Consider the following 11,018-nt stretch of genomic DNA (forward strand, 5'->3'; position numbering starts at 1 on the left):
ATAGTGACAAGGTACTTAAAGTAGGTAAAAGCCAAGGGGCTACACGGAGGGGAAAGCGAGCCAACAAAAGACAAATTATACTTGACTGCACCCCCATTGGCAGAAGTCAAATAATGGCACACTGCGAGGAGCTATAAAGTTGGTTTATTGCTCTTATCCCAGACTTGTAACAATAAATTTTTATAGCAGTCACACACACCTCAGTTCATTTGAAGACGGGCCTGTTTGGGGGGAACTGAATAGTCTGGGTGGCTTCTGTGTCCACGTAGGCTGCTTTCTGGAAGCAACAGAAACTCTCAAAAGCGATCTGATTCAATTCCTGACCTGAATCTGGAACATTTTCTCACCATAAGAAGTCTGGGGGAACCATGAAAATAGTGCTGAAACCTCATGGCCACCTTTTGGCACCCTTGGCCCACGGATTGAAAGTGCTACATCAGAGAACAGGACTGAAACTTCTCCTTCTCCTCTGCATTTCTATAGCACCACCCCTGAAGAACATACATAAAGAAATAAACATCCATACCAAAGGTGTACAAGCTAATAAAGATGGAAGTATAAGGGAACAAGGAGATTGATAATTACAAAAACAAACAAACAAGTAGTACAATTACACATAAACAACAGTATTTATAATTTATTAACCCAGTTCCATCTCATCCCTTGTATCTGTATCAACTTGAGAACAACAAAGAATCTGCTGTAAGATACAGTGTGTGGGAATGACGGACAGTGTCATCGTAAAGGGACAAAGTTGAAAAACATCTCATTGTTGCAGCAGTCCAGAGTTGTGTATTTTCTTTCCTCTTCAGTGTGCCATTCACTTCCTTTTGTAGGTAAGGAATTCTGGTAGTAGTGATGTCCAGAATCTGCAATGAAGTAGGACTCTTCCAGTGGAAGCTGGCAGAAGGTTGTAGGGATGTTGTTGCTGTTACAGTTTAGGTGGGTTTTTCCTTCATACACATCTTCTCCAACTGTACCTACATTAGATCTGAATGAATGGTAACCTACCTTGATGGTTGGCTCCCATCTATGAGGAGCAGGCTGGATACTCAAATCAAGAGTGTTAATGGAAGTGAACGTTTCACAAGATAAACCTGGAAGATACACACTTGAACCATTGCAATATTTCTCTGCCATGGGATTTCTCCCTAGGTCTATGGTCTTGTTCCAGATTTGTGCCTCTCTGTATTCAGAATAAGTAGAGGCTGAAGGTTCAGTTGGGTCAATGCAGCTAATATAGCCACCATTTCCAGTTTGCTTGTACTTGTCCAAATATTGATTGTAGTTGAGATCCTGCTCCAGTAGGTAAGATGGTTTCCCAGAACCAGGGCTTTTGGTAACAGACAAGCAATGGTTTGGCATTGTCTCTAGAGGGGTTTTGGGTCTGAAATGTCCACTGAATGTACTATGTGACATACAGTCTTCCTGTCTGGAAACAGTTAATGGTAACATGTCCTGGCATGACATCTCACCTGTTAGGGACTTAAGAAAGAAAATACATCAAAATGTCATGCAGTTCAACCAAAGTGCCATTAGTTCTAAGAGCAGCACTATTGAACTAGAAGACCACACACATGCACACAAACTCAGGGTGAAGAAGGGATGGGGGTTTGATACTTGAACATTCTGGTATTTTAGCTACAATATTGGTTTCTTATGGGAAAAAGTCCATGAATTATCCCACTGAGTGGAAAGAAGAACTTTAGTAGCATCATTATATCTAGTGACCTTATTAGATGGGGGGGAATTTAGGGTCCTTGGATGCTTTCACCCCGTCTTCTGGATGGAGCCCCATGCTGGCCATCTCACAATGTCTGCTCCCAATCAGGGTGAAAGCATCACTGAGACTTTCACCACAACATGGCTTCCTGTGTTGTGCTGACTCCAATGGAGCTAGTGCAGGCCTTCTGTGGGAGGGTGATGCTTTCCCCGTGTGATGGGGAAAGTGTTACCAAGAGGGAGCTGCATGTGGGGCAACAGATTTGACCCGCTGTCCCTCTCCTTTCGCTGCGATGCCAGATGAAGCTGGATGCTTCGCCTGGCCTTTATGATAAGGCGATTGGTCTATTAGTAAATTTGTCCATGTTCTACTCTCTCCTTGCATTAGCTTTTTGTCTTCTCTGTATCCCTCCTTTAAATTATTTTCCTTAGTCCCCTTGTTACTTTGATCCATCCTTCAGTCTCATTTCTTCCATGCTCATTCTGTTCTCCTTGTGTCTCTGGAACATATTCTTTCTTCTTTCAGTATATACTCTCTGAAGTTTAAGAGCAAGACAAACTGACAACTTTCTTTTTCCTCACTAGATGTAATGTGGGTAGTATTCAGTAATATTACCATTTTAGTCTGTAATATCCTTCCTTCCTTGTTATAGAGGTATAATGCATCAGTGCATTGTGAAGAAGCCCTGTGCACTATAACTCTATACCTCTAAAAATTAAAACTAGAAGAATACATTGGTTTTTAGTTGTTGATTTAAAACACTGGGGGTTTTTTTTTTTTGAAAAATCACTCTGAGCTGCCACCAAAAACAACAGAAATAATAAATTTGGATGTGATAGCAACTGACAAAACTCAGAAAAACTGAACAACATTTCTCAGCAGAATTCACATTCTTTAAACCAATTTGGAATTTCTCTATTTTTTTCTGTGTCAGGGGAGACTTGAGAAACTGCAAGTTGCTTCTGATGTGAGAGAATTGGCCATCTGCAAGGACATTACCCAGGGGATGCCCGGATGTTTTTTATGTTTTATCATCCTTGTGGGAGGCTTCTCTCATGTTCCCGCATGGGGAGTTGGAGCTGACAGAGGGAGCTCATCTGCACTCTCCTCAGATTTGAACCTCTGACCTGTTGGTCTTCAGTCCTGCTGGCACAAAGGTTTAACCCACTGCACCACTGAGGGCTTCCATTTCTCTAATGAGCCACGCTAATATCTTTGCAGTTGGAGATGAAACAAGTCCATCCTTTAGTAGCATAGATCCTTTAACAGATTCACTGCCCAGTTCAGGGCCACTTGAAATTTAACATGCTCACTTACTGTTTATAACAGTGAGCACTTTCCAAATTAATAGAAAAATTTTACCTCCATATCCCGGTTCCGTTTAACCCTTGATGAAGCTGACATGTGAGTTTTTTGTAATGACCGCCTGGCTTCTGCTTCTGCTTTTGTTTCTGGTCTTGGATGATCGTGAGCTCCCTTTGACTGAAAAAGGAATAGATACAGCATGTGAACAAGGCTTAGATGCCTGCAACAACGGTGCAATTTCCAACATCACATACTTGCTACAGAAAAGAAATGCAAGATTTGTAAATGGTCTGTGTGTCTCACTGAGCTTTGCATGTTTTTCTTCCAAGAGTGTGTTTCATTTTTTATTCAAGTTGCTGGTTAAATGAAAATCTCTTGTTCTGGGCTGGTGATTATATTTGCTTAAGTGCCGAGCTAATGTGGTATAGTGGTTTGAGGGTTACAGCCTCACTAGATGGGTGATTTTAGCAAGCTGGGACGCTTTCACCGGATGCTACAAGCCCACCACGGGAGGCTTCCCATGTTGTGCCGGAGCCAGCACGGGACCACTCCACAATAGCAACGTTTTCCCCATGTGATGAAAGCGTCGGCAATGGGGATCTGTGCACAGGGTGACAGATTCAGCCCTGCTGCTCCCTTTTTCCTCACAAAAGCCTTTCGAAGTAGAACACTTCAGGGCTTTCTGGTCCCTAGATTACAACATTGGAGACCATGATTCAAATCCCTCTTTTGCCTGACCTTGGGAAGGTGCGCTTTTTCAGCTTCAGAGAAAGGCAATGGCAAATGTCTGAACAAATCTTGCCAAGAAAACCCTGTGACAGGGTCACCATAGGGCTTAAACTACTTGAAGAAACAATAACAACAGCTAAGTAATAACACTCTAAATATCTGCATTGTTCTATGTGGAAAACGTGTTCATAGGCTCGCTAGAGATCAGAGCAAAAAGCATAGTAACTGGGGAAATAATAGTAATTGTAACTTATTGGGGGGGGGGGGATCTTTTCTCAGGGAAAAATGCTGCCATGACTTCTTTCCATGCTGATTCACCAGTGGACACTTGGATTGCTTCCACGTTCACACCCCAAGGTTATGCTAGCAGGCCATTTAAGGCCATTAATGGTTGACATGCTATGCGTGCTTTTTTGACAGTCAAATACCACTGAGCCCAGTGAGACTTGTTTCTTAATAGACTCATACATATCTGGTCTCTCAATAATGGAATTCTTTCACACGTTGTAGCACACTTCTTAACTTGATGATATCCAGATATTGAGGCTCTGGCTCCTAGGATTCCTGCCCGCTCTCACTTAAGGTCTCTAAAACATTAGAAAGCTGGACCAGAGATTGTAAATAAAACAGTAGAATCATACAGTTGGAAGAAACCTTGTGGGCCATCTAATCCAATCCCTTGCCAAGAAGCAAGAAAATCACATTCGAAGCACCCCTGACAGATGACCATCCAGCCACTGCTTAATAAGTTACAATTAATTGATAATTTTACAGTTCTTTTTTTCTGTAAAAAAGGGCATCAAGAAGTTATATTTCATAAAAAGGCTTATGAAACATCAGCAAATAGAGACTAAAATCTTATTGGGGGATTGTGATGGAATAAATTGCTGTAGTGGTTTGAGTGCTGGGAGATTAAGATTTGAATCTCTGGTTAGTCATAGAAAACCATTGGGTGACTACAGCCAAATCTTTCCAAGCCTCAAAGGAAGGTAGAGGCAACCTCCTCTAAACAAATCTTGCCCCCCTCCCAAAAAGAAACCCCATAATAGGGTTACCTTAAGGTCGCCATAAACTGGAAATGACCTGATGGCACACAACAAAAAGTTGGACTCATTGCAACAAACTTTTCAGTCTGTGTGAAGGCTGAAATTTCTTACCAATAACACAACAACCAAAATCTCCCTAAATCCACTTTTTAAATAATACAGCCTCTACATGGTTTTTTAATATGCTGGCCAGCAGGAGATTCATAAGAACATGTCCAGCCATTTTTTAATAGATGGATGTGCTTCAAGGATGTTAACCATAACAATTTCCTAAGGACACAATTGGAAGATGCCTGTTACAGAAAGTCCAGCTACAGGAAAACAGCTGGATTCAGTTGTAGCCACTTCCAGTGTACTATGGGTTTCTGGCACAGTAAGAAAAAAAACAACCCTGTTGGTCTTCCATTTTTTCCAGAATGCAACAGAGTGTGTGCTCTGTGCACATTTTCTTCATGTTTGCCTTGCGTAGCCAGTTGGATTTGGAATGAGTCCAAATATAAGTACACACAACTCCTGGATTCTCAGGACTGGTAACAATGATTTCTTTTCCTTTATCCATGACAAAATATCTCCAGGCATTTTTAGGTCTTTGACCATTACTTCTTGGCTAGAAGTCCTACATCTCAGTAAGGTTTACCATTATCTGTGTTTTCATGTGTTTATGCAAGATTTGGGAACATATTACTTGCAAATACGGGGATCACACTGTAAGTAGTTCCAAAAGTAAAATTCTTAACTTATCTATTCCACTTTTAGATGGGACTCTCTTTAATCCAGTGAAGCACATGTCCCACAGTGTTTAACATTTAACAATAGACTTCCCTTAGGCAAATTATCCTACCTGAAAAAATATGTATGGTCCTTCATGTCTCCAGAAGTTGGTTACAGGGTACCCACCATGGCCTCGACAGGGGATAAGTTTCAAAGGCCCATTACAGTTAGGACACGATTTCCCTGTGAGAAGTGGACCAAGAATGCTTTTCAAATAGACTGAATGTCAAGATTAATATTTATTGTCACCATGTCATACCCTTTAATTCAAAGTGATAGATACTATAAACCAGGCCTTCACAACCTGTGGCCCTCCAGGTGATTTAGACTTTGGTTCCCAGAATTTCTGACCATTGGACAACCTATCTAGGTCTTGGTGAAGAAGAGAATCAGAGATACGTGCTCCTTGATCTGCTGACTGCAGATGGACATCATCAAGCCTCCATAGAGACTTGGTCTTTAAATCCTTGGTCTTTAAATATGGATTACCCTTTCAAAAGAGTCAACCTGCCCTCAAATCTGTTCTCAGAGTTCTCCAAATAGAGGACTCTGCAGGACACAAGTCTATCTTATGAGAATTTTCTCTGTTTCCTTTTTTCTAGAGTTAGTGCCATATTATTCAGCGCAATCTTCTCCTGAGTCAATGTGCATAAGATCAGACTACACCTACCTCAGTATGTAATGTATAGGTTATCTTTAGTTCAAACTAGTCCAAGTGCAAAATTCAATTACAGTAGAGTCTTGCTTATCCAACCTTCACTCATCCAACGTTCTGTATTATCCAATGCAATCTGCCTCCCACCCAGATCCACAGCTGTTTCAATACATTGTGATGTTTTGGTGCTAAATTTGTAAATACAGTAATTACTATATATGTTACCATGTATTGAACTGCTTTTTCTGTTGATTTGTTGTAAAAAAAACCAACATGATGTCTTGGTACTTAATTTGGAAAATCATAACGTAATTTGACATTTAATAGGCTTTTCCTTAATCCCTCCTTATTAGTCAACATTTTCACTTATCCAATGTTCTGCCGACCCATTTATGTTGGATAAGTGAGACTCTATTGTACCCCGTGGGTGCTGTCTGTGGGAGTTCTATGGAGGCACAGCTGGAAATGGAGACCCAAGTTTAATTGCAGGAAGCCCAAGCTAAGCAATCCCAAAATTTTCAGACAGGAAGGTACTCACTTTGTTGCTTTTGCCTGGCCTTGTCACATATGGCTGGTCTCAGGTACATCTTCCTTGCAGGAGGGACAGAGCAATCATTGCTACAGATCACGACTCCAAGGCAGGACTTTTTCAAGATGCGGGAGTTGTGATTGTTGGTGTTGCGCATGGCCCAGCTGCTCAGGTGCCTCTGAGCGTTTTTATCATCAGCGCTATAGATGCATTTTATGTAGGAATCTGGCCACTCCTGAAACCGATCTGTTCGTTTCACGTTCTGTTAAAAACCCAAAGAATGTTATGTTTGCAGCCAAGGAAACAAGAGCAAAGATGCACCCCTCAACTTGCAGATTTCAAAAACAGCAAATCCAATCTGCAATATAGGCCTGGATAATTTGCACTAAGGAACAGGGTTTTTTTGTAAGATACACACAGAGAAAATTTACACAAATACAAACACAAAAGATTTAGAGTTGATTCCCTAAGTTTTCAGCCTGACATCCACAGTTCTAAATGCCACCATTCTTGGGATGTGTTACAAATCTAAAAAAACTAAAATGACAGGAATCATAAAATGTCATTTGGTGTAACTATCATACAAAGTCTTGTTGTGGATTTAGGATCAGCATGGTTAGAAAGACAAGGCACGATCTGGCCAAATTAGGCGTACTTATAAAGATCCGTTTTAGTGGTAGGAATTCAAATGTGCATAACTTTCATAACTTCAGTTAAAGGCTCTTAGCTTCAGTTGTATCATACCCAGGCTTTTTCAAAGTGCACTGGCCTCTGAAACTGTGAAACCTCCATAACATATTTATACAATAATGGATTTTCTTCTGTCACATTCCTATTCCCTGCCTGACTTGCCTGCTTCACTGAAGGTGAACTCAACATTTAGGATAAAACTTTGTGCATACTATGATTCATTTGTCTTTCAGTCTGTTTGTCACGCTACACTTGCTTGATCATACAGTCACCAACCTTAGTACATTATATCTATCTAAAATTAAGACTGTAGTGGGATTTTGGACCCAGTCTATTGACTACTTGGGATATCTCCTGATAAGCATTTTAGCTCTCTATATTTTTGCATTTATGAACCAATTTTAACCAAATTCAGGTTAAGACTCTGTATCATATTAATTCCATCAGGCATAACTATGTGTCTTCCCCTCTCTGCTCAATAGACTTATTTATTTTCTGACTGTGGATCCATTCCTACAATCGTTCACTGACCAGGGAAGGCTGGGAGAAGGATAAGGAAGAACCAGGCAGCCATTTGGTTCTGTTCTTGCAGCTGCCTGCAAAAAGAAGGCAGCATCCTGCTGGATCTCCTGGAAATCTTTCAAAGGTCCAGAAGGACATGTCCTCTTCCTGTGGGTGGCTGATAGAAAGGTGTCTGATGTCTGTCTGTCACTTTCTCCTAGGGTAGGCCATTGAAAATCCATAGGGATTGTGCCCAAGCAGAAAGCAGCATGTGGTTTAGCAGAGAGGTCTGAACAGACAGCAATTCCAAACATATTCCTCCATCAGCATGAATCAACCTTAAGAAATGGGGCCACAAAGTGGAGTCCATGACATGAGTGTGGAGAACAGCAAATTACAGACCACCTATTACAATGCCACATGTGCAATGGAGGACCTTGTATTTCAACTACGTTTGATGTCCCAACAGTGGATTTTTAAGGAAAATTGTTTGTTTTGGTCCAGGGATGCTGATGTCATAGGGAACCAGAGTGGTCCACAGGCTTGAGCAGTGAAGACTGGAGACCAGGGTTTGAATTGCCACTCGTTGAATGATCTTGGGCAAGTCACATTTTTTCAGTCTCAGAGGGAGGCAAAGGCAAATCTCCATTTATATAAATCTTGCCAAGAAAATCCCATAATAGGTTTGTGTGAGGGTTACTGAAATTGAAACACTACAGTTGATGCAATGCAACAGATCTGAGGATACTTGAGTCTAATCTCTAAGATATCTCATTATATATGTATGTGAAAATATAGGTATTTCCAAATGTGGTGGGGGGATCTCAAAATTCAAAACACTTTTGGCCCAGAGCATTTTTGGATAAGGGATATTCAACTTACAGTTGTGTGCAATCCATGGCCCTGAGGCTATGTGCTGTCTCCACATCCAGTCCACTTTATCCTTCAATCCTGATCACCAAAAGCTTCTTGTAACCTCACAATCCTGCTTCCAAGATTTCTATGGTCCTACATCTCATAGCACAGCTATAGATGTGCAGGTCCTGGTACCCTCAGGGGTGGCCTAATGAAACTGCTCTTGTTCTCATGACAGACTCATTGACATCTAAAAATATTTCATTTATGAGTGACTATAGTTACAGCCTTTTGCATTTCACTGATGCTTGCATAATGCCCAGGAATGAAGAATGTGGTCAAAGAAGGCGAGACAATGATGTGGAACATTGATAAGCCAACCTTTAGGTGAAATGAATGTATAAGCTACCAAACCTATTCTGGCCATTATGATGATCATTTCACAATATACAAAGAGCATATACAATATAAAATTAATGCAGTTTTATACCAATTTGTCTCAATGCTATGGAATCCTGGTATTTGTAGTTTTGCAAGGTCTTTAGCTTCCTCTGTCAAAGAGTGCTGGTCCTTTAAAGGTAAAGGTTTCCCCTTGACATTAAGTCTAGTCATGTCCGACTCTGGGAGTGGGTGCTCATCTCCATTTCTAAGCTGAACAGCCAGCGTTGTCTGTAGACACCTCCAAGGTCATGTGGCCAGTGGTCACTGTTACCTTCTCACCAAAGTGGTACTTATTGATCTACTCACATTTGCATATTTTTGAACTGCTAGGTTGGCAGAAGTTGGGCCTAACAGCAGGAGCTCACTCCACTCCTCATATTCGAACCGCCAACCTTTCCGTCAGCAAGTTTAGCAGCTCAGCGGTTTAACCTGCTGCACAACTGGGATTGGCCCTTGTCAGCCAAATTGGTACCAAATTGCATTAATTCTATAGTGTAGAGTAAAGCACCTAGACTCTAAGGTATAGTTGACATTCTTAGTGGTGAAACTCTCAACAAACTTGAAGAGTTTTGACTGAAAATGTGAACTAAATTGTAGGAGAATGTTATATATGATAATGCTGTCAAGGGCTTGAATCCAGACTATGTCATACTTAGGGCTGGTCTTCTGACGTAATGGGATTCAAGCCAACGGTGACAACTTAAGTCTCGTTGAGTTCAAAAGGTGCATTCCTGTCCATCCCATTCATGTGGTGGAGGCTCCTTCTATGGAGGCCTTTAAACAGAGGCTGGATAGCTATCTGTCGGGGGTGCTTTGAATGCGTTTCTCCTGCTTCTTGGCAGGGGGTTGGACTGGATGGCCCATGAGGTCTCTTCCAACTTTATGATTCTATGATTTATGTCTAATCTAACAGTATTCCACAGGGAATATCTGCAGAAAAAACTAATCCGAGTTCCAATCCACCATGTTTTTTTCGTTTGGAGAAGACATTCTTCTTTTTTAAAATTTACTTTCTTATATAAGAGGTACAGAAACTCTGTGGCCAACCAAGTGTTTTCAGTTTCTGGCTCCCACAAGTCCAAGTTAGCATGACCAGTGGCAAGGAATTATGGGAGCTGTAGTCCAACTTGTTCCTCATCTCTGTTCTGTAGTGTGTCAACATATGCTCAAAGCACTCTATCAATGAAGAAATGAAGAAACAAACAATCCATATTAACATTTCTAAGGATAGGTTACAATTTTCCAATGAGTTCTTTTAAAATAAGTTCCAAATGCACTTACCTTGGGGAGCTTGATGTCATTGATGTCCCAGCTGAACATTTCCCCATTTGGGAGAGCTGAGTCTTCCTGGTCCATGCTAGCGTCATCTGTTATTCCCAGCATGTTAGGACCGTTCCTCCAGACTCCCCAAGAGCCGTCTCTACTGTCAGTTTTTGAAGCTGTGGGACAGCCACCGCTCATGAGCCATTTAGAACCAGGAAGCTGTTTCCCAAAGCGAAATGATAGGCTGCTCATTAAAGATAAAAATCTGTATTCTTTTGCTAGAAAAACTTGTTCCATTCAAAGTTTTGCAAGCGCCACAGATAATGGAAAGCATAGCTTCAAGACAGGAGTGTGATTTTACAGGGAGGACATTGGCACAACTAAAGTAAAATGTTCCAAATATAAGTCCTTAGTGGAATTCATGCAATCAGAAAATGCACCTGTTGTATAGTTAAACCCACACTTTGTAGTAAAGAATGAGCAACTATTGTTTCTCTGACAGGTTAGAAA

General features: G+C 41.1%; 1 protein-coding gene across 1 annotated transcript; it reads right to left on the reverse strand.

Moving 5' to 3' along the window:
• Positions 1-706: 706 nt before the first annotated feature.
• On the reverse strand, positions 707-10,628 carry GCM1 (glial cells missing transcription factor 1). Its single transcript, XM_060771932.2, has 6 exons — positions 10,527-10,628; positions 6,768-7,020; positions 5,645-5,757; positions 3,086-3,205; positions 2,167-2,258; positions 707-1,030 (listed from the first exon to the last, which is right to left on the reverse strand). Exons 1-6 carry the CDS (start codon positions 10,626-10,628, stop codon positions 736-738), a joined length of 975 nt encoding a protein of 324 aa, XP_060627915.2. The 3' UTR covers positions 707-735.
• Positions 10,629-11,018: the final 390 nt, after the last annotated feature.

The sequence above is a fragment of the Anolis sagrei genome, chromosome 1, assembly GCF_037176765.1.
Source record: "Anolis sagrei isolate rAnoSag1 chromosome 1, rAnoSag1.mat, whole genome shotgun sequence".
In the NCBI taxonomy this organism is placed as follows: domain Eukaryota; kingdom Metazoa; phylum Chordata; class Lepidosauria; order Squamata; family Dactyloidae; genus Anolis; species Anolis sagrei.

Coding starts and splice junctions, on each gene's coding strand:
- GCM1 (XM_060771932.2), bottom strand. CDS start 10,628: ATGCTGGGAATAACAGATGACGCTAGCATGGACCAGGAAGACTCAGCT. Junction 3,206..5,644: donor GACCATACATATTTTTTCAG/GTAGGATAATTT, acceptor TTCCTTTTTCAG/TCAAAGGGAGCTCACGATCA. Junction 2,259..3,085: donor AACGGAACCGGGATATGGAG/GTAAAATTTTTC, acceptor CTTAAACTTCAG/AGAGTATATACTGAAAGAAG.